The sequence below is a fragment of the Sturnira hondurensis genome, unplaced genomic scaffold (assembly GCF_014824575.4).
Source record: "Sturnira hondurensis isolate 20B ecotype Veracruz unplaced genomic scaffold, ASM1482457v3 Scaffold0006413, whole genome shotgun sequence".
Taxonomy (NCBI): Eukaryota; Metazoa; Chordata; class Mammalia; order Chiroptera; family Phyllostomidae; genus Sturnira; species Sturnira hondurensis.
Window position 1 is genome coordinate 17,069,283 of NW_028079044.1, and position 24,206 is coordinate 17,093,488.

At 45.9% G+C, this 24,206-nt stretch overlaps 1 protein-coding gene across 2 annotated transcripts; it reads left to right on the top strand.

Moving 5' to 3' along the window:
* Window positions 1–9,771: 9,771 nt before the first annotated feature.
* Window positions 9,772–23,276, top strand: PROKR1 (prokineticin receptor 1). Of its 2 annotated transcripts, XR_005066778.1 has the most exons (4): window positions 9,772–10,183; window positions 12,126–12,759; window positions 20,623–22,165; window positions 22,203–23,276. XR_005066778.1 is itself a non-coding variant. In XM_037048084.1 (3 exons), exons 2-3 carry the CDS (start codon window positions 12,287–12,289, stop codon window positions 21,317–21,319), a joined length of 1,170 nt encoding a protein of 389 aa, XP_036903979.1. In that variant the 5' UTR covers window positions 9,772–10,183; window positions 12,126–12,286; the 3' UTR covers window positions 21,320–23,276. The 2 variants fall into 2 exon arrangements, 1 of the variants encoding a protein (XP_036903979.1); XM_037048084.1 differs by having other exon boundaries at window positions 20,623–23,276.
* Window positions 23,277–24,206: the final 930 nt, after the last annotated feature.

Consider the following 24,206-nt stretch of genomic DNA (forward strand, 5'->3'; position numbering starts at 1 on the left):
TTCAGATGTGCCCACTTGAAGCTGGTGGACTTCACACTGTTCCCTGAGCTTTGTGGCTATCATTTCTTAAACCGTTTAACCCAGAGACTCTCAGCAAAATCCTCTCTTCTCTACTGTTGCCTCTAATAGCGGGATGCATTTCTCTGCTGTAATGGGTCCAAAGAGACAGTGCCGGTTGCTTTCCTGGTCAGAGGTGTTATTGAGGCTGCCGTGTAGGGCCTGGGGCTCCCACACACTGTCAAGGCTTTGCTCACAGACTGCTCATCACTAGCCAGAAAAGTGGAGGAGGGGCTGGCCACACCACCAGGGTGGTTCACTTCCACCACTGGGTCTTCCATACCGCCTCTCCATTCCCCCTGCCACATATCACGGAATGTTCCTTCCACAAGCCCATGGCCTGTTCATTTCCTGCCAGAGTATGATTAAGGCACAGAATAACTGTATTGTGTCTAGTCCTCATGGGTTCTAAGAGACAATCTTCCCAGGGAAAAGAGTCTGAGCTTGGAATTCTACCAAAGCATGGTTGTCCAGTTTTCTGCCTGGTTTCCTCAGTACATAGAAAGCATCTTTACACCACGTACACCATTAGAATGTTAAGCTAATACTCTGGCACTAGGTGGGTATTTTGAACATTTGTGACTTTATAGTCTCTTCTATTTATTATGATATATATTACTAATACTAATATTACATTAACATATTATTTATAAGGTTATAAGATTACTTTAAAACACTGTATTTAGGAAAACATCTATGTCAAACTGCTAATAAAAGGATTAAGGATAAAGATGTTCATAATTTTTTGTTTTTATCCTTAAAATGGCTTAACAATGTTAAACAACATGTTATTTTTATGATCACAAACAAAAATTAAAGACATTGAAAAAATATACTTCATGCACTATGCCTAATTAAAAATTATCTCTCTCTCTATTATCTATATGTCTATATGTCTATATCTATTCTTGTTCTTGAGAATAGTATTTTATATACACACACATATGTGTGTAAAAGCTCTCATATACGTGTGTGTGTCTATATATATATATAGAGAGAGAGAGAGAGAGCGAGCAAGCACAGGCAACAGGTGCAAGTGACCATGAGCTGTAGACACGCCACAGCCTGAGCATGGATGAGGTGACGTCTTCACCAGGGAAAAAGCTGGTGAGGGAGCCAAGGAGTCCAAGTGCAGGGGTGCCATGCAAAGTGGTCTAACAGTGAGATGCTCAGCGGCTCTGACTCCATCTTGTCCAAGCCTGCTTTGTTCCCACGGCCTTCAGGCTAGTAGCTTCTGCTTAGTCTTGCATATAGACATGCTCATCATTACAGAAATTCTGCTTGTGGCTGGAATTTTATTAAAACAGTCCCTCCCATTTCCTTTCCCCTTGACATAAAAGGAAACCTAAACTCTGTATTTTGTCAAAATGGATTTGGGCTCCTGTCTTCTCAGTTGGTGCCCTTTCAATCAATAAGCATTTTATTTTTATTTATTTATTTATGTATTTTATTTATTTATCTTTAGAGGGGAAGGGAAGGAGAGAGGAAGAGAAACATCAATGTATGGTTGCTTCTCGTGCATCCCCTGCTGGGAACTGGCCTGCAACCCAGCCATGTGCTCTGACTGGGAATCGAACCGCAATCATCTGGTTTGCAGGCCCACACTCAATCCACTGAGCTATCAGTAAGCATTTTCTTAGTCTAAACTCTGATGTTTTGAGTTTCAGCCTTTCAAAGCATCGGGCAACATGGCCTTTGGAGCAGTACCAGTGGGTTTCTGTCTTAGCCACGTCAACTCTTCTGAAACCCTTCTTACTAAGAGGTGGCTTCCATTCCACTTTCCTACTTTACAGGAGTCCTAGTCCTCTGTCTGTCTCACTATCCCACTTCTCTGATACCTCCCCCTGCTCTTTAGGTTAATTAACATTGAAAGCATTTTCATCAGGTCAGCTATATCACTACAGTCTGGCTTTTGGCCAGTGATAAAAGGGCTTCTGGGGCTTTGCCATGTATACCACTTGATTCCCACCCCCTAGCACGCACACACACACACACACAACTTAAAACTGGTTTGAATTGAAGTTACTTTTGTAAACCATGCAAAGAATTAATTACACATTTTTAGGTGTAATATGAGCTGGACCTTCTCCTGTGCATTTCTGTACACATACTGGGAGCACAGAACTCTGAGACTTTAATTGGAATGACATCATCTTCCTGGACCTGTGCTCATGGCTATTCTCCCAGCTGCAACTCAAGCAAATGTCAGGCAGACCTAAAATCTGAACAGGAGAAAATGGTTGTGTGGAGTTGACTGAATCAACCGGTATTTATTATAAAGCTGCTCTGGGATGATGCTGTCAAGGTTGAAGAATCAAAGAAAGCTCAAGATACTTCAAAAGTCAGACGGTTTATTTGAATTCTTAAATTAAGCCATTGATCCAATTTCAATATTTACAGTTTGTGATCTTGGCTAATTTGACAGGCAAATGTCACCTTCTTTGTTTTTAGATGACATTGCTTTGAGTACTGGTGAGGATAAGCACTTTAAAATGCGTTTTTATTGTCATTTGCTTTGCTTTTTGCGAATTGTCTGTGTGTTTTTTGCCCATTTGTTTTGAGGTAATATTTTTTCCTTATTACAATGTAACAGTACTTCATACATTACAGATCTTGACCTTTTGTTTGAAATATTTGTCATGAATATTGTTCCTGGTTTGACATTGATCTTTCAAGTTTGTTTATGATTTTTCAACTTTCAAATGTTTTAAACTTTAATATAGAAAAACCTCTCCATATTTTCCTTTGAATCTTCTATTGAAATTTTTTTGTTGTTTGTTTGGTTTTGGCTTAGTGAAGCCTTCACTATTCTGAAATCAGATAAATTTTCATCAATGTTTTCTTTCAGTTTTTAAATGTAACTCTTTAATCCTTCTATATTGCATTTTAGAATATAGTGTGAGATAAAGATCTAAATTAATCATTTTCCCAATGAGTGAAATCTATTTATTCATATTGATTAACTCACCCATTTTTTTCATTTAAAGCAATATACAAGTAATAAAGATTCATTTTTAAAAATCAGAAAAGAGAAATAATTGAAGTGAAAGAAAAAGCACTTCTATTTTCTCCGTACTCTGAGTTGAGCATTAGAGATTTGCGTTGCTTCCCCCTTGTCTTCGGTAGATGGATGCATACACTTCTCCTCCAGGTGGGGTCATCTTGCAATATGGTTTTGCAATCTGATATTTTTCCACTCAGTCATATATCATGACTAACTTTCCATATAAATCAGTATATTTTATAGCACTGTATCCTAATCAAATAGAATATACATGTAAAAAACACAAGTTCACACAGCTGGGTGCATGTTTACCAACTGAATGCAGCCATGCAAGTAGCTACCAGGTCAAGTAAGAGCATGACTAGCACCAGAAGCCCTCTGAATGGCTCTTTGCAGTCATCTCCCTTCCCAGAGTTCTCCTACCCTGATTCGTTACGCAGCCCCATTTCTGATAGCTGCACGGTGTATTCCGTCACATAAACATGTCGTAGTATGCTTGTGATGGGCTAAATTGTGTCCTCCCAAAAGTGATGTTGAACTCTAACCCCCAGCACCTTCCCGTGCAACCTTATTTGGAAATAGGGTCTTGGCAGTTGTGATCAGGTTAAGATGGTCACTAGGATGGGCCTAATCCATCACGACCGATGTCCTTATCACAGGACAATGCCTCATGCAGACAGCGGCGCATGAAGAGAACACCCTGTGGTAAGAGAGGCAGAGATTGAAGCAACGCAGCTGCAAGCTAAAGAACAGCAAAGATTGGTGGCCACCACGAGAAGCTCGGAGAGGCAAGGAAGGATTCCACTCGGAGACTCCAAGGTAGCAGGGTCTTGCTGAGGCCCTGATTGCACTTTAGCCTCCAGAATGGTGAAAGAACACCTTTCTGTTGTTTTACGACCCCTAGACTGTGGTATTTTGTTATGGCAGCCCTAGGAAACTAATAGATGCCTAACCCAATTTTGATGGATCTGGGGTTTTCTAACGTTTTATTATTTTTACAGTGTTAGGAATAGTCCTTCAATTTTTTTCTTAGAAGAAACTATAAAAGTTTCATCTAAGGAGAAACTTTTTGTATCAAAGGATGTTAGTAGGGAATATAAGATAATGGCTATTAATCACCAAATCCCTTAAGTATTACACTTGGTGACATAGTTGATATGGGCTGCTTTGTCTTTAATGCATTTTCCTGTAACTGCCATTTCACCAGATTCTCTAGATTCTGTGTACACTGGGCCCACATAAAGGTGTAACTGGCTCCTGCCACCAGCTGCGTAAGGCAAAAATTTCAATCCCTTATCCCTGGGAATCTCTGGGGGGTTCAAGTTCAAACTATCATTCAACTTCTTGAACAATCCTCTCACCCTCTTCCCCTCCTCCCAAACTCCTTAACCCATCCTCTCATAGAGACTTCTGGGGGCCTGGCTGTGCTACTTCCCCCGAGAGTGCACTGTGTCAGTGGAAAGGACCCAGCTCAGGGCTTCTGAAGCCAAGCCTGCAAGGTGGCAGGGCACTGTGGCATTCCATGTGGCTCTCGCTGCCCTAGAACCAAACAAGGAGAAAAGACCCTCCTCCCCCACCCTGTATCGGGAGCCCCCAAACAGCACTACTGTCCTCCTGTCTCCCAGAGTCCCATCATCAATACCCTGTCACATGGGGCTTGGTCAGGAAGACCAGAATCTCTGCTCCTGTCCTCACCGCTCCCATCCCTGACCCCCTGGAAAATATTCCAGGTTGGCAAATATACCACGTTATCAGACTTCAGGCCAGGACAGTGGGCCTACTTTATGCTCAGACTCATTACCTGCTTCTTCTTGAACTTTTGTATTTTTATATTAACAAGTCAAACATCCTCTTATAACTCTTCTCCAAAAAAAGTTTTGTGTGCTCCTCCCTGTTTATTCTTCCCAGTAAACACAGGAATAGTTTTGTCGACTACTAAGACTTCGTTAAGGATGGCATTGCACCAGTGAAATTAATGAACAATCGCCACCTTTGAAGTGTTTGGGCTTCCATCAGGAATGAGGGCGTGCTCCCGTACACCTCTCCGAATCTTCCTTCACATTTCCAGCAGAGGGATTCGGGGAGGTGGAGGGGACAGCTGAGAGCAGCGCAAGGACCTGCTGAGTGGGCTCCGGGAAGCTGGGCAAGCGTGGCTGGCTCCACTGTTGGAGAAGTCATTGGAAAAGGAGGCGGGGTGAGTTCTGAGACAGCTCTGGGTACCTTCCAGGAATCCTTGACTTTCTTTCATGGCACTGGTTGACATTGTGTGCCAAGAGAACAAATGTGATGAGAGCAGAAAATCAGCTGATATAATACATTTGCCAGACAGGAGGAATTATGGCTGGGCCCTGGAGCCAAGGAACATGGAAAGAGGGGCACGTTGATGACAAGCAGCGGTGGGTGTTATGGGTGCAGCCAGCCAGAGATGGAGGGCTGCTCTAAAAGTCAGGAGACCTGGATTCCAGTCTGGGCTCTGAAGTCAGCTCTCTCTGTTCCCTTTGACTGGAGGCCTTCCCTCTTGAGTACCTGCGTGCTCCTCTCTCCACGTAAGCATGCTCACTCAGTGACTCTGGACGCCACCTTGAGCTCGGTTTCTGTGTGGTATACAGTAGAGCATCACAAGAGTTACATGAAAAAACCCAACATGTTAAAAACTGCCACATCTGAACCAGGGGACTTAATTATAAAATAGAACAATGAAAACATGAGATTTCCAAGGGCCTTTGAGATGATTCCTGTCAGTGGAATAGGACAGAAAAAAATCCACAGTAGGCCAAGGGTTTTATTTAGGGATAAGGGACATCTGCACAGAGAGCACTTTCCAAGTGAGTTCTTCGTTCCCGTTGGGCGAGAGCTCCCTGGGATGGCAAATGGCCTTAGATAGTGTGGCTTCCTTTCTAAGGGCAGAGGCAGGGCACTTCTGCCCGTCCTGGCATCAGACTCTAGTTACAGGAAAAGTTCCCAAGTGTCCCTGGGGCTACTAGCTTGAAAAAAATTATACCATTGGAGTTACTGATTTTGTTTTAGATTTCCTTCCTTTTTTTTTAAACTCGTTTACTTCCAGATTTTGCTGTGATCCAAGGTAGTTCTAGTCTAACTCTCACAGAGACCAACTATTCAAACTGGGCCCCAGTGGAGGTTGGTCTCTCAGATGAAGGGATCTCTGGAGCCTTTGGCAGAAACTGACATGTGGGGGCCAAGTCCCCAACAGGGCCTGCATTGCTTACAACCTGCCAGACTTTGTTTACGTCCATTATTCATTTCCCCCATGCCATCCTTGATCAAGACATTATCTCAAGTATGCCCTCCTGACTTTAACTCCAGAAGTCATCCAGGGCTTCCCTTCTTCATTGTAGCTAACCTGGTTGTTACCCTCAAGTACCTTTCTTTGCCAGGTCTTCAAAGAGGAAAAAGAAAAATGCTAAGGAGCCAGCCTCCAAGGTGGCCTCCAAATTAGTTTCTAATGATCTCCACCTCTTGTTACTCACACATTTGTGTTGTTGTTTTTCATGGTGAATAGTTTATAATAGAAGGAATGGGGGAGTCAGCTACCTTGTGGTGAGGTCCCTCAGGCAGCCTGTAGCTACACTCAAATGACTAAAGGGCCCAGCCCCTTGTGAGAATCCAACCTCGTGAGTGAGCTTAGAGATGGATCCTCCTCCTGCTTCCGCCTTCAGGTGAGATTACAGCCCCAGCTGACAGCTTGACTCCAATGTCACGACAGACCCTGATCCTGGAGCCACCTGGAGCCACCTGGAGCCACCTGGAGCCACCTGACACACAGAGACTCTATGAGATACTTCATGTTTGTTTTTGTAAGGTGCTGAGTTTGGGGGTCATTTGTTATACAGCAACAGGTAACTAATACAGTCTATGCTTTGTTTTTGATTTTTGAGTGGAGATATACAGAGTCAAGAAGACATTTGCTATGTGAAATGACAAATCAGCATTTGTTCTTCTTGTGCCAGTCTCTCTTCTCAGTCCCTAGATCCCTAAACCAATTTAATAGTAAAAAGTGCCTGGGGTGCTAGTTAAACACCCAGGTGACTAGGCCTATTTCTCTAGGTTTGGGGTGGGACCAAGGAATCAGTACATTTAATGAGCACCTCAGATAATTCTTACCACTGGGTGACTTTGAGAAATATTACAGAAGAGAATTCAAAAATAAATGAAACATAGCTCTTCCTCAGGCAACAGGGCAAGATGGAAAGGAAATTGGTACACAAAAATGCATTTAAATTGAGGCCCCAAATGGTAAGGAACGGTGTGAAAAGCATTAGGGAACCAAAGAATATTTTCTGGAAGAAATGACACCGTGAACAAGATCTCAAAGGTTGCTTAATATTTTATGAAGCAAGATATGGAAAGAATCACAGAGTGATAGTAACAGCTGGTATGTATCAGGTACCCACTAAGCACCAGGCATTGTGCCAAGCATTTTACCTGTCTTACCTTGTTTAATCCTCATAGCAACTTTATACAGTAGGAGCTACTGTCATCTGGAATTTAGAAGTGGGAAAGCTAGGCTGTGGTTACCATACCGCCCAAGGTTATGCAGCTCCTGTCGCAGAACTAGCTAGAAAGGAGGCAGCTGACTCCGTATGCTATGCTCTTAACCTCTATCCCGTTCCTTGTCTTAGCGCACATGAGACTCAGAGATGTGAAAGGGCTGTGGCATTTTTTGCAAATGACAGAAGTCTTGTGCAAATGGCAGGACGAGGTGTTCAGGGAAGGATATGGACCCGGGGAAGATACTACACAAAGTGTTAGAACATGGCAGTGACTCAGTGCAAGTCAAGTCATTCATTTTATACATTAGAAAGTGTGCCCTAGAGATGTTATATGACTTGCCTAAAGTCACACTAAAGTGTGACTACCTTACCTACCTTACCTAAAGGTAGTGGCAAAGCAGACTCAATGTTCAGAGCCCGGGCAGCCCCCATTCCATTGTGGATAATTGGAGGCCAACCTGGGATTGGCCTTGGATGCCTTCCTAAGGGGTCTGAGCTGTTCTAGCTCATTTCAAGCGCACCATATAATGACATCGGTGCGTTCACAGTGTCGCGCAACCATCACCACTCTCCATTTCCAGAACCTTTTCATCATCCAGAACAGAAACTCTGTGCACATTAGACACAAATTCCCCAGGTCTCCTCTCCTGGTGCACATCCTCCTCCTTTCTGACTCTGCATACGTCATATTCGTGCAATCACATATTTGTCCTTTTGTGTCTGGCTCGTTTCACTTCACATGATGTTTTCAATGAATGAAAACATTCACTCACATTATAGCAGGTACCGATACACATAATATCTACAGTGTTAACCACTTTTAAGAGTATTGTTCAGCCAGTTAAGTACCTTCACATAGTTGTGCAGTCGTCACCCCCATCCATCTCCAGAACTCTTTTCCTCCTGCAAAATTTAAACAAGGTGCCCACGAAACAGTGACTCCCCCTTCCCTTCTCCCTCCAGCCCCTGCCTGCCAACTGGCATTCTAGCTCTGTCTCTGAGTTTGACTACTCTAGGCCCCTCATACGGCATCGTCTTCATGGGACTGACTGAATTCACTGAACGGAAGGTCCTCAAGGGTCCTCTGTATTACACAGCACATGTCAGAATTTCTTCTTCAAGCCTGAATAATGTTCCACTGCATATATATGCTCCATTTTGTTTATCCATTTATCTATCGATGGACATCTGGGTTGCTTCCACCTTTTGGCTATTATGAATAATGCTGTTTAGACATAAGTGTACAGATATCTCTTTGAGACACTGCTGTCAATTATTTTGGTGTATATGCGTCAGTGAAGTTTCTGGATCATGTGGTAATTCTATATTTTTAAGTTTTTGAGGGAGTGTCACACTGCCTTTCACGGTGGCTGTGTTATTCTACCTCCCCACCACCAGAGCACAAGGTTTTCATTTTCTCCGTGTTCTCACCAACACTTGTTATACCTCCTTCTTTTATAAGGATGAGAAATACCTTGGTGTACGTATACACCACGTTTTAAAAATTCCATTCATCCGTTGATGGGTATTTGGCTTCTTTTCATCTTACTGCGATTTTGAGTAACGTTGCTGCGAACACCGGTGTAAAGTATCTCAGTCTCCGCGTTCGGTTTTCTTCGAAGTGGAACTGTTGGATCACAGAGTAAGTCCGTGTCTGACTTCGTGAGAAGTCCGCCTTGGGAGGGAGAGCTGCGCCCTGCGAGTTAGCTCCGGTCATCGCAGCCTTTTCTTGCACAGACACCCGGGCGGGTGGGGGCATCCTCCCTCCTTCCGGCAGGCGCGCTGCCCACTTCCCCCACTTCGCTGCTCCGGGCACCGCAGCTCTCCGTAAGCTTCTCTTACACCAATGTACCAGTGGCTGAAATGAAGCTGAGCCCGGTGTCCAGTCGGGCTCGCCCAAAGCAGCGAGGTTTGGGTGGGTCCCGGCGAGTCCTGCAAGGGCGGGGTTACGGGCAGGAGCGGAGGCTCCTCCCGGTTCTTTGAAACCTCACCGGCGAAGCGGGCCATACCCACCCGCTCCGGCGGAGGCGCACCAGGTGAGCCAGCCGAGAGGTCCCGGGCCCTGGGGCAAGCACAGCCCTGCCGGATGGGCACCTCGGGCGCGCAGAATCCGCGCCAAGCCCTGCTCCGAGCTCGGGGGCCCTCGTTCCTGCCCGAGGCGGCGGTTCGGGAGACTGAGTCCCGGGAACGCGCGCAGCCCTCCTGGCCCGGCTCCCCCCAGCGTGTCCCACTCGGGAGCTGCCCGGGGACCGCACCAGGGTCCCCAGTCGCGTGCGAAGACTCCTAGGTACCCCGGCGTCGAGCCCGGAGCCCGAGCACGCCTTCCGGAGCCAGCAGCGCGTGCCCTGGGTGTCCCTTGGCCACCGCGGGAGGAGACGGCGAGTGCGAGGCGGGCACGGGACTGGGGTGGCCTAGCGGGTCCGCCCTTCCTTGGATCTGCCGCTGCTGTGCGGGGCGCAGCTCCCGCCAGAGCCGGGAAACAGCCCCGAGAAGAGGAGGAAGGAAAAAGGGACCTGTCCTCTTCCTGCGGGTTTCTGGCAGAAGCGGCTTTTGTCCTCGGGCTCGGAATAAAGAAACCCGGACTGGTCCGCTGGGCGCCGGGATGCGGCAGGTATGAGCGCCCTCCGGGAGATGTGCCAAGGACTCCGCGCCGCATCGGGGCCCTCGAGGTGCAGGGGCTTTGGCGTGGGGAGGGAGCTTTCCAAGAGACTGGTACTCGAGCTCTTTTCTTCAGGGAAGCCGCTCTACCCACTCCTCTGCTCTTGCGTGTAGCCTCCAGAGCTCGGAGGGCAAGGTTGGGAGTGAGGGAGGATTTCTCAGCAGGAGCTGCAAAGACAGGCTTCCAGGTGCGGAAGGGAAAGGTCTGGCCAGGGAGTCCACGCTCGCAGGCAGGGTCCCCAGAGGGCACCGGGTGGGACTGGGGTTCTGTGAGAGATGAGAATTAAGGAGGAAAGATTGCAGAACAGTTTCTTCCCACACCCTAAAATCTCCTAACACCCCTGCCCCCCAAGAAGTTTTTATTACTTTTTGTTTTAAAAACCTGACTTTGAGACTTCGGGGTAACAGAGGGGTCTGCAAGGAGTATGCACAGCCCCACCGGGATTGCAGCCGCACCTGTCTGGGCTGCAAGCCTGGTCTCCTGGTCTCCTGACCTTTCAGCTCTTGGTTCTGCTCCTGATACCTGACAGGGGCAAAGGGTGAGGCTCGAGGGATCCAACTGAAGGTTCAGAGTAAGGGAAAAAAAATCCGGGAAAAGTGGAGGAGAGGAGCTGGGGAGAGAGATAAGTATAGGCTGAACTTCATTGGCGACCAGAGGGACTTTAACCTTGGCGTCCCAAAGACAAACCCCAGATGTCTTGCCTTTGAGGAATTGGGCGGCAGGCTTCCCTGGGCGTCCCAGGCGTCTTGACCCCCTTTTCCAGGAACCCCGGATTTTCCATACTTATTTGTGCGTTGTTTTCTGGACATTTCCAGTGCTCTCCAGACCCCAGCCCTCCTCTTACATTCCAGCAACCTGGACTGATGCTTTCAGACCCTGTGAGGAACTGGGGCTAGGGGAAGAGAGCAGGGCACAGGGGGACTTCCCCTTGTTCTTTGTCCCCAGCGGGGCAGAGGACTACCTCCTCCCCTTTTCACTTCTCACCGCCCCCCCGCCCTATTTTGTGGTGTGGTAGAGTCATCTGAGTCAAGATTTCCCCCCATTTTTGCAGCTGACTGAGAAGGCTTGAATTCCTTACAGTCTAGGGTGTAACATCCTACCTCCCCTGGGAACTCTGTGCTGACAGACATTATCGATCTCCTGCCTGGGGGATGTTGAAACTCCGAGTGTTTAAGCAATTTACCTGAGTACTTACAACAAGCCAAGGAAAGGGTTCCACTCCAGGGTCCCCTTTCTAAGCCATTCTGTGATTAGGCTGTGACTTTCACCCTGAAGCCTCTGCCCAGGGTCAAGCCTTGGTAAATGCTGTGCCTTCCTTCTAGGGTCACTGCAGACTTGCGTGTGGGAACAGAAAGCCCAGTGAGGAGAGCGGAAGGTGGAGCTAGGCAGGCTCTGTAATTTTAGAGGGGTGTTTTGCCAGGAGGAGGGAGACCAGCTCATGGAGAGCAGACGGGGTTGTCTCCAATCCCTCCCTCTTCGACAGTGTTCAGAATCATTTCCTTTAAGCAATAGAATGGGACCATTCCACAAGGACAAGGTTTAGGCTGTCAGGAGAGGGAATGGGGTTTGGAGCAAGTCACTTTCCTTTTCTTCATCCTCCCCACACTCCCCACTTTGGTCTCAGAAGAAAGGGCAACATTTCAGAGTCTTCAGTGGAAGGGTCATGAACGGAGGCAGTGCCTGATTGTCTCTGTAGCAATTCACCTTTCCCTGAGTGAGTGGGTATGTGGTTTGTTAATCATTTCTTTTCTTTCACTGGTTTCTTTATTTCCACTCCATTACCCACTGTTCACTCTGAGCAGGTGGCTAATGGGTCTGCTTAGGTTACAGGATGGTTTTTAATTTGTCCGGGTTCACTCACATATGTAGCCAACTATTTGTATGTCTTTTAAAGGCTTAGGATGGAGCTCAGGTACTGTACCCCAAGGATGCTGGCAGGGACGCTCTGACTCATTAAGGAACAGCAGAGTGTCGGCAAAGAGAGGAGAAATCTGCTTCCTAGACCTCGTCCTAGAGGAAAACCCAGCAGTGTTGCTCAAGGCATCGCCTGGCCAAATGGAGATCACCATGGGAGTCATGGGTGAGAATGCCACCAGCTCCCTTTCTGTGCTTGACCTCCACAGAACCCAGGCTGCTTCCTTCCCATTCAACTTCAGCTATGGTGACTATGATATGCCCTTGGATGAAGATGAGGATGTGACCAATTCTCAGACTTTCTTTGCTGCCAAGATTGTCATTGGTATGGCACTGGTGGGCATCATGCTGGTCTGTGGAATTGGCAACTTCATCTTCATCATTGCCCTGGCCCGCTACAAGAAGCTGCGCAACCTCACCAACCTCCTCATCGCCAACCTGGCCATCTCTGATTTCCTGGTGGCCATTGTCTGCTGCCCCTTTGAGATGGACTACTATGTGGTGCGCCAGCTCTCTTGGGAGCATGGCCATGTCCTGTGTGCCTCGGTCAACTACCTGCGTACTGTCTCTCTCTACGTTTCCACCAATGCCCTGCTGGCTATCGCCATCGACAGGTGAGTGAGGGGGCAGTGGGGACAATAAAGGAAGGGACGTTGAAATTGTTCATTTTGTTTCTGATTGATAAGAGACACCTGTATTCGCCATGGATGTGGATGTATAAGGGCTCAAAAGTTGGCCCCATCACTTGTTGGACTTCGGGCTAAGATCAAGTGTAGTATCAAAAGTTAGCCCATGTACTGAACAGTGAGAAGAGTTCTAAATTTCCAGCTGTGGGCAGGCAGGCCGTAGCAGCATCCCCTTGAGTTGGGCAGTGGGAAGGCTCTGGATCCTCAGCTAAGGACCTGCTCCTAGATGTTGTATCTGTTCAAGGTCTGGAGATAGACTGGTAAGAGGTATGGAGAGACAAGGTTAAGTTAGGCAGGTACCTCTTGAGTCAACTAGGATGTCTTAATGAAGATTTCTATCTTATCAAGGCTTCCTCTACGAAAACACGATCCCGTACCACCCCACCCCCACCAGCTGATTGTTAAAATAAGATTAAGGGAGTTATTTTGAAAAGAACAAAACAAAAAGGGAACATATGCTTACTCTTTTTAGTCATTGCGTTCGTCAGTTTGCCCTTTTACAAATACTTGCAAGTGGCAGTATAGAAGACCTGTTTCTGGGGATGGTAAATAAAATCATTAAGAGCAGCCTTTGCAAGTATTTCTGATGTTATGTTTCATCTTTTCATTGGATATAATCACCCGTGCTAATGGCCAGGGTGATTTTCAGTTCCCTGGGGACAATCTGTGCCAGCCCAGAGTTGGGTTCGCATCGCAAAGCACCTTGTTGTGTACAAGGTAGAGACAGTCACCTTGAGGGTAAAATCAGGCCTCCCTGTACTTGGATCTGAACAGCTAGCCTCTCTCCCTCAACCCAGAAAGCCTGAGGCACAGATGTTCTCCCTGTTCCATGGCCTCAAGGCTCTGGCAGAGTTCAGCCTGCCCCTCACACTCAGGACGCCCCAGGACAATGAGCTGGGGGACGCAGAGTAAATAGAGGCTGTTTTGGGGAGCCACAGGCAGGACAGTCAGCAACACAGTAACCTGGAAAGCACCACTCCTGAGGGAAGGGGCTTGGGAAAGGGAACCTTTAAAACCACGCTGGGGTGGAGCCTTGGCCTCCTTTCTCCAGGGAAGGATGATGTCAGCAAGTTAGCAGCTAGACAGCCCTTGGTCTGTCACCCGTAGAAGGTGCTTAGAGGTGTCATCCCTGCAGAGGGCCCCTTCTTCTTGGCCAGGGTCCTCCATGTGAGTCACAGAGAGCCACAGCATTCTGTCCATCTAGGCATGGACCATGAGGAGTGGGCTGGCAGAAGGGGCAGGAGGGGGACAGTCAAGCTGGGTATCTGCCCTTTAAGTCCCCTTCATAGCTGTCAAAGGAGAGCTCCAGGACCTCATCATTGACCTTTTCTGACGGCAGAAGCTGCCACCATCTTTCTTAGCACGTCAGTAGGACAAAGCATACAGAGTCATTACCTGAAGTTTCGTTCTAGCAAGACATTTTTTCACAAGGGGTGTTCTCAGCCACTCACAGTGGAGCAGGTAGGCGCCTGCTGTGAGGTGGGACCCTGGTCTCTGGGTGAGATCCATTCTATCCTGTGAGCTCCCTCTTGTTCAAAGGTGTAACACTGTAGCAGGGAGATGGCTTCAGGGGGAGGGAACCAAGGATAAGTTAATGGGTATTGGGTTATTTTGAATGTAAGGGGTGAGATCTGTGCCAGTCTACTGAATTCCTGCAAGCCCTTATCCTGAGTTTGGTAACTCGGCTTGTCTGAAACACTGCAGGCATTTCTCCTGCAGTGCAAGTGCATATGGTGCAACTTCAATGCAATAAGAAAGACCAGTTGGGGAACCTGCGATGCATCGTGGAGACTGCTGTTGTTCAGGGTGGGGTTATGAATGCTCTCTCGCACCTGGCGTCGGAGGGGAGCACTGTTGCCGGCACAGAGCCAGCCCATGGCCTTGGCCAGCTAACCAGCTGTTCCAGTGCATTAAGTTCCTTTATTGGTGTCTGTGAGCTTTGCTTCAAATTGTTTTCCTTTTTGTGTGTTCTTACCATCTAATTTTAATTTTGTGCTCTAGGGTCTTATTGTCTGGTCTTGTGTGTTGTTCAGGGTTCCATCAGGTTTGATTTGTTTAGTTTTGAGGAACTAATTTTTATCTTGATATAACAGTATACCTATGGTTATAAAAATACTTTTTAAAGGAAAATTTCTGTAGGAAAATAATGTCAGCAGTTATTTTGCTTTGGTTTAAAAATCTGCTGTACCACCTATTAGCTATAGGGCTTTATATTAGTTATTTGCCCTTACTCTCCCTCAGTTTTCTCATATATAAAAATGGAATAATAAGAAAGCCTGATGTGCCCTGGCTGGTGTGGCTCAGTGTAGATTGAGTGCCAGCCTAGGAACCAAAGGGTCACTGGTTTGATTCTCAATCAGGGCACATTCCTGGCTTGTGGGCCACGTCCCCAGTTGGGAGTGCATGAGAGGCAACCACACATTGGTGTTTCTCTTCCTCTCTGCTCCCTCCCTTTTCCTCTCTCTAGAAATAAATAAATTTTTAAAAATCTTTAAAAAAAAAGAAAACCTAGTGTATTAAGTTGCTTTGAAGATTAAATTAAATAATAGATTAAATAAATAAATAAAAACAATAATAATAATAAATTATTGTTTTAAACACCGTTCAATTGTTTGAACGGTGTTTAAAACAGAGTAAACACTGCCCTGGCTGGTGCAGCTCAGTGGATTGAGTGCTGGCCTACTAACCAAAGGGTTGCTGGTTCGATTCCCAGTCAGGGCACATGCCTAGGTTGCAGGTCGGGTTTCCAGCAGGGAGCACAGGAGAGGAAACCACATATTGATGTTTCCCTCTCTTCCTCTCTTCTTTTCTCTAAAAATAAATTAATTAATTATTTTTAAAAGTCCTTTTAAAAAAGAGTAAACACTAAATAAACAGTAGATATTATAATTCTTGAATTAACCCTTAAAGGAATAACAACAACAAAAAAAACCAAAACAGATAAACAAATGAATATTTCTGATTGGCTGACCTCTTTGCTTTTCACTGAAGTGATTTCTTTAATGATGTGATTTAAAAACAATAATACAAGGTTTCTAAGAAACCCAGCTGTCAAGACAGGGCTGAACAGAACTACCACTCTCCCACCTGCCTGAACGTCTGTTTCTGTTGTCAGTTTCGTGGTCCTCCCAGGCATCTAAACCAGCAAGTCTCCTCTGCCCCGGCCACGCCCCCTTTCTCCAGCATTCATTCCATTGCCAGGTCCTGCCAATACTCACCACTCTCTCCCCCTTGTTCACTCAGGGCTGGCCTATCATAGTCTCCTCTTGGCCTTCTGTGTTTCTTGGCTTTGCTCTCTGCCCACCATAATTCCCTCGTCATCCACCCAAACATTCATTCATTCATTCATTCATTCAAACAATGCATTTTCATGGAGCGGCTACACATGACAGATACTATTCCCAGCATTAAGGATATGATGGTGAGTAAGAGAAACTCCTTGCTCTGGTGGAGCTTACATCCACTGGACGGAGAGAGCTAACAGTCAGGTAAACAAGCAAGAAAGGTAATGTCACAGGGTGAGAGTACTCTGAACAAAAACAAACAAACAAGAACAAACACAAAAACACTGAGACTGAAGGTGGGAGCTACTAGGTGTGGAGTCAGGCAGGACAAGTGTCTCTGAGGAAAAGACATTGGAACCCACTTCTGAATGATGGAAGAGAAAAAAAAAAGCCAGCCTTGTGAAGATCAGGAAAATGCATTCCAGTTAAAGGGTATTTTAAGTGCAAAGGCCCGAGACAGGAACAAACCTGATGGGTTCTAGGAACAGAGACAAAGGCCCTGTGGCCTGAGGGAAAGCAAGCCTGTAGCCGAATTAATCTTCTGTCTTGTCTGTCTCCCCTCTCTGGCTGTAAAGACCTTCAATACCTCCATTGTTTATAACACACGCCTCAAACCCTTTCGCCCACTATTGCAGCCTTTCATTATTGAGCTCCAGGCTGTCTCCCAGTCTCATGCAGGGTAAACACATTTATGCCTTGTTTTCCAAAAAAGGTTATAATCGTTTGGAAATTGTCACCAGGGCTGGCTACATTTCTATTTGCATGGTGCTGGGCACTGCTGAGAGTGAAGTTTCACGAAAATCCTAGGTGCCCAGAATTCGCAGACAGCAAAAGCTTATTAAAGAAGTAAGACATGATACCTGCTCTCCAGAGCTTAGCACCTAGAGTGGGGGGGCAGGGGAGGGGGGAAGTGAGCTAACATGTATGACACAGTTAAAGGGTAAAGTAAAGAATAAATTTTAAATGAAACTTAGAAAAGGGTGAGATCATCATGCACCTGAGTAGTCAAAGGAAGCTTCGTGGAGGAGGGGGGCTTTTAACTGGCTTTCAGCATGTGGTGATCAGCAAAGTAGAGGAAAGATTTTCCAAGAGGAACAGTGTTTGCAATAGCCTAGAAGTGGGAATGCTTGAGGTATGAGGTTCCTTGCAGAGGTATGTGGGAAGAGGCAAGGGACCTGTGGAAAGTAGAGATCAGAAAGGATAGGGTCATGATCCAGATCTCAACACCCAGGTACGGGGAGTCAGACCTGGTGGCAGCAGGAAACTTAAAAAGATCATCAGAGAACCCTGGTCCTCCACACCGGGGTTTCTTCTTTGATTCTGAGACACCTGCACTGTCCTTGAGGCATATCCCTCATATCCCAGAGCACATGGGGCTTTGGGGGGCCCTCCCTCCCTTCTTTTATTCCAAATCCAGAGGATTTGCCTGTCCATAGGCAGCAGTCCTCTGAGTGAGGCATGAGCACTCACACTCAGGCCTAAGTAGAACAATGCTCCCCGTGAGCGGGCTGGTTGCAGCCGGTTGTCCCAGGTGCAAGTTATGCAGTCCCTGCCCATCCCAAGACCAGCCTAGTAGCTGCTGCCACCTCTACACCCATGGTTTTACGTGGGGCTGGGTCCTGGAGACAGAGCAGGAGCCTGATGCTCTTTGTTTAATCACCCAGCCCACTATCATCACACAATTACAGCCTGGACATTTCTTTTCCTACTAGCCTTCATTCTTTGTTCTATGGGAAATGTTTCCCTAAGTGGATCTGGACCTGAGCCATTGTAGTGGTGGACACACGGGGCAAGCCAAGGGCATACTCATAAGCAGAGAATAGTAGCTGCCAGTTGCCTGACTCCTTCTTGGAACATCAATAGGTAGAAACCAACTGTGATGGAGAAAAAAGAGAATGACTGTTAGGATGCCAGGAGGAGGATGGAGGAAGGGGTTTTGCTTGCTCTGGTTGGAAAGGGAGGGGACAACTGGAATATTTGAGAGCCCACTGTATTTGGAGCAAGGTGTGGATGGGTCTGCGTCATGGTTCTTCCAATTTCCAGCTATGTGGCTTTCAGCAGGCTATTTAGCCTCTCCAGACCTCAGTCTGCTCATCAGTAAAATGGGTGTCTTTGCTTTCTTACCCAATCTAATCAGAAAGTGGATTTGAAAATGTTCTTCAAATTGTGAGTTGCTTTACAAACATGGAAAAAGTATTAATACCACAGTTCTGAGTTTTGATCCTAGCATAGCCAAGGCTGATGGCAATCCTTAAAACAATTTCTGCCGTTTGTTTATTGGCACATGTATTTGAGAGGCCTCTTGTACAGTTCCTGGTGCTAAGCCCGGGGATGGACTTAAGGTGATGTCAGAGAAAGCCAGAATGAAATAACTATCTGATGGGTAGTCACAGATTACACTGAAGGTTTGTTTTGGTGTGAAAATAAATAGAATCAATAAAATAGGTCCAATAAAATAGAAAGTAGAAAACTTTCAAATGCAGTATTTGCCAAAAAAAACAGGTGAAAGGAAATTGCTATGTACACAGAACAGCTCTGAAAAATAGGTTTTAGGATGCTAACAATGTCTTGTGTATTAATAGCCTATTGTTGTTTACATGCAGTGTCTGATTGGAGCCTCACAGTATCTCTGTAAGGTTGGGGAGGCAGTGATATTCCCATGTTACAGATGAGGAAACTGAGACCCCAGGGCTAAGAAAAATGGCTCCAATTCACATGACAAGGAGGCAAAACTGGGATTAGATTCTTGGACTCCTAGATCAGCATTTTCTTCGTTTGCTCATCAAAAGAAAACACTTCGACTTTGAAACATTACAAAGATTTTCATAAAGGAAGTTACAATTGTGCAAAGAAGGAATAGAAGGATATAGTGAAAATTCATCTACTAAACAAGTGTGAATATGGTAATCCTCTTTGACAAAGCAATGAACAGAACATGGTGGGGTAGACAGAGAGGGAGAAAGCCAGTGAGAGCCAAAACACTAAATGCTTAGTTTTCGCCATGAGTCAGAGCAAGTTTGGCGCCCTCGTTGTAGCAGGAACACCATGGCGTTTATGAAGGGCTCATACATACGTGTGCACCGACAGAAGCCCGGCCAGCCTCCTGCAGACTCTGCCATTCCATCCTTCTGCGCTCAGAGACTGGCAGGAGTGCCAAGGGTTGTGGCTGGTGGACCCGGCCTCGCCAGCTTCATCTGTCCTCTGAGAGATGTAAGACAGCAGGACTCTCACTCCAGTTACGTCTCCAAATGGCACACCATGAAGCCAGCTGCTTGGGTCGCGGGTCAGAGAAAGGTACAGACACGGCAAGAGTATAATCAGAAGGGAAAAAGTAAGAATGAACCTCCTCTTCCTACCAAAAATCCCAAGAAAGATGGCCACCTCAAAGGGACTGGTTTCAAAGAAAGCAGAACTGGTTTGGTTTTCCTCATATCTCTGTTACATATGCTCTGGGCTCTACCTGGAATAAGCTCTGGGCACGTGAGAATGTATTTATTTCCAGCGTTGACTAGTCATTCCCTCCCACTTCTCTTCCTATCTTTTTCCTTCTTCAACCTCTACCCGCTGCCAACCAGAAAGTCTTCCAGGAAATCAAAGCTCCCTGCATAAGTATGTGCATTCTCCCTGGGAAGGGGGCTTTCATTCCGCACACATGACTCATGTCCCCATAAAGCACTCTGTCTGTGCTTCTGGACCACTGTGGTAACAGCAGTACTTTTTTTTTCTTTTCTTTTTTCTTTATAACAAAATCAGTCTCTTTTACTACCTGGTGCTTTGTGGTTAAAAGAATACATTTATATATATTCTCAATCAATGTTCACATCAACCATGTGAGATAGGGCTAAACATTTTCTATCAAGGGTCCTGTGATATATGACACCAAGAAAGTCATTCATCTCTCACTGGCCTGGAAAGGTATTTTTCTACATGGAAAGAAAAATAAATCATTGCATACTTTTCCTCCCTCTTTGCATGCAGAGCAATGTTTTTGTAAATGTGGCATGAAAATTTTGCCCACTGCTCCCGCTAAAAAGGGCAAGTTCTCCCAACGAGTCTATGTATGGAATTATCCATCCCTTTTAGCTCTAAACTTTGGGGTACTTAGGATGAATGGTTCTGAAAACAGGAAGAAGCTGTGAATAATGCTAGGCTAGAAACTGAGGGGAGGCATTATTGCTGCATTTAATAATAATAGTTACCATTTATCAATCATATGCCATTTATTGAGTACATGCCAGGAATTGTGTATACATTAGTATTTTCAGTCCCTTAAAAACAAAACCTTTTGCAGATAAGAAAACTGAGATTCAGAGAGATTAAACGAAACTCGTTTGAGGTTGCAACAGCTAGTACGGGGTGGAACTGGGATTCGAATTCAAGTCTGCCTTCCTCAAAGGCCCATATACCATTGTGTTTTTCCTCCACACACACACCATTCAACTGCAAAAATATCATCATCCAGCACTTCCTTGTCACAGTGCTTGACCCGTTTGTGTTCCTGTCCTAGATATCTGGTCATCGTCCACCCCCTGAGACCCCGGATGAAGTACCAAACAGCCACTGGCTTGATTGCCTTGGTGTGGGTAGTGTCTGTCCTCATCGCCATCCCTTCAGCCTACTTCACAACTGAAACGGTTCTCCTCATCGTCAAGAACCAGGAGAAGATCTTCTGCGGCCAGATCTGGCCAGTAGACCAACAGATCTACTACAAGTCCTACTTCCTCTTCATCTTCGCCATCGAGTTCGTGGGCCCCGTGGTCACCATGGCCCTGTGCTACGCCCGGATCTCGCAGGAACTCTGGTTCAAGGCCGTGCCCGGTTTCCAGACGGAGCAGATCCGGAAGCGGCTGCGCTGCCGCCGGAAGACAGTCCTGGTGCTCATGTGCATCCTCATGGCCTACGTGCTGTGCTGGGCGCCCTTCTATGGCTTCACCATCGTGCGCGACTTCTTCCCCACTGTGTTCGTGAAGGAGAGGCACTACCTCACAGCCTTCTACATTGTGGAGTGCATTGCTATGAGCAACAGCATGATCAACACCCTGTGCTTTGTGACCGTCAAGAACAACACCATCAAGTACTTCAAGAGGATCATACTACTCCACTGGAAGTCTTCTTATAATGGGAGCAAGTCCAGTGCGGACCTTGATCTCAAAACTGTGGGGGTGCCTGCCACTGAAGAGGTGGACTGCATCAGGCTAAAATAACCCCGTGGACCTTTCAACATTTAAACAGGACCTTTGGGACATTGACCAGTGAGCTTAGATAGACGCTGTCAACCAAGAACTCTTGGTTTGCCTCAGAGGGCAGAGTAAATGGACAACTATGGGAATGTTGTGTTCAAGGAGCTCAGATTTTCTAAAACTGAGGTGACTAGTTTTAGACATTCACTGAACATGTAATTTATGCAAAGAGTAGGCACTGGTGAAACCTATATATGTTCATAGTATGCAATGGGCAAAAAGAACTAGGGATTAAACCAAGAAAAATGTCAGGGCATAGACAGCCTGGACTAAGGAGGTCCCAGAGGGAAGCCTGGGTAGGCATCTAGACTGTGGCACATGTGTTGTAGGGTGAGGGTCTTTCTGGACAACCTCAGCTAGTCATCAGACTCTGGTGTAACCCATCTCTAGGATTGTTTTTAGGCTTCAGTTCACTCCTAGCATTTGTGGAGTTGGAGCAAGAATACAACACAGTCTCCCAGTGTTTTCTTCGATCCTTCTCTCCTCATTCCTGGTCCTGAGCCCACTGTGAGGAGCCTTACGTGCATGCACATGGACAACTCAGTATGCATGGCCAAGTTGTGTCCAAACCCTCTTTCCCCATACTGCCCCATGGCCACCCTCAGGCCTAGGGCTGTGTCCATAGGTGATGGAGCTCATCATTAGGAGGATGAACCTGGGAAAGAAGCCACAGAGACCCTGGAAGCCATTTGTACAAGGAACAAAGGGGTTCTGGGTGCCTGGAGCAAGTCGAGATGGGAAAGCCTGGGCTCAGAATGGATATGTCCCTTTGGCTTAATACACTTCTCACCCTCAATGGGAAGGGTACAGGTAGAGGACCTTTGAAAGTGTGTGGGGCTCTGGGGAGGGGCTCAGGTTCTCTGGGTCTGAGGGTGATACTGCTCCCACCTCACAGTTATTCTGACTTGGGCCAGTTAGGCTTCTCTTTAAGTCCTTCTCTTGTCTTCATGCTTGTGAAGCATCGAATCTCTGGAAGTCGACACAACACCTCACGAATGTGGCTGTCAGCCACTTTTTCATTCCCACCAGCTTTCGCCCTTGTTGGTACGATTTAAGGGCAAGATGCCTTTGTCACTGGTGCCTAGGTCCCATCATAGCCATTATTCCTTTGGCTTAAAACTTGATTCTCTTTTAAAATGGAGGTATTTGGGGAGGCATAACCCATCACATTTCCACTCCTCAGTGACATACAAGGTGGGAGAGGGGTACCCATGAGATTCAGCGACGCCACAGACTTATGGAGATCTTGTCCCTCTTTCTAGTCACCTCCTTTGGTGTTTCTAATTTTGGAATTTGGAGTTTCTGAACCAGAAGATCTGATCCAGCCTTGGCTTTGTCACCTCTGTGACCCTTGGAGAGGATGAAGATAATACCCATGATAGTTATGGAGGAGGTGGTTGTAAAGAGCTGGTGAAATAATATGCGGGAAAACTCAACCACTCGGAATCAAAAGAGTAGACTAATATCTGTGTGTAATGTGTCAGGTAAAGGAAAAGCTTGGCTTACGTATTTAGAAACCTCACAATCTTCCCTTTTCATTACCCTTTGTGTAAATTACTCCCTGATACCCCTCAGCAGTGCTATGGTAGTATGTTCTTAATAACAAGGTGGGACAACAAGGCAGTGAAGTTTGGTAGCAGGAGTGTAAAAGGAAATGGTAGATCCGTCTCCAGTCAGAAGATGAGCTCCGGGTTTTAGAAACGTCCAAACCAAAGCATCTTTGAGATCATAAAAGTACTGACCATCTTCCCATGCCTGTTCCCCAGCCAGCATGCACCTGGGTGGTGCGGTATTTATTTCTCAGTCTGTCTTTGTTCTTGTGAGCATGCACAGCTATAGAGTCGACTTGTCCTTTTCTTCTTAAATAATTCTAGAGCCACATATTTATAAGGCTGTTTAAGTGACACCTGTATGGTGTTTCTCCCTCTAAATATAGTTCACTCTTTATTTTTGGTAGCAAAGTTTATTTTTCATAGGTAGTTAATCTCCCAGGAAGATGCATTGTAGAAATCTATTTGTTTTTCCATTCATCATCCAGCAGATTTACCCTACCGTTCAATCAGAATGCTTTCAGAGGAAAAATAAAAACTAATTAAAGTATTACCCTAAACCCAACATGCTTTGGAAGGCACTTCTTCCTTTTTATATTGCATTATAAAATCAAGAAAGTTAGCTTTAATTTTTGTATGAAATTAAATTTTCATTTATACAGCATTCAAAATTATAGCTTACATGTGTATGACTCCTAAAATAAAATGACACAACATGGTCTTTTTTGTTCTATAAAAATATTATACACACATGTATATAATCAAAACAATCTTCTTGGTTGAGAAATTTCTCATGCACAGTAAGTTTTAAAAAAGAATTGACTATATCAGTATTTCCAATATTATGGTAACTGGGTGCCACCTGGTGTTCAGTTTCTGCAACTACTGGCTTTACGAATTGAAAATTGCTATTCAAACCCAGGTTCTAAAATCTGCATCTTGGGAAAATCTGTTGGTGTTTATAGTGGCAAAATAAGATCATGAAAAGAATGTATGTGCCCTGGCTGGTGTAGCTCAGTGGATTGAGCGCGAGCCTACAAACCAAAGGATCACGGTTCGATTCCCAGTCAGGGCACATGCCTGGATTGCAGGCCAGTTCCCAGCAGGGGACTCACGAGAGGCAACCATACATTGATCCTTCTCTCCTTCTCTCCTTCCCTTCCCCTCTAAAGATAAATAAATAAAATCTTTAAAAAAATTTATGTGATACCACAATTAGTATAAAATAGTCACGTGCTACTTAAATATGAAAACCAGACCTAATGATTCCTGACTGCAGATGCAGATTTTTGCCTCCCTTA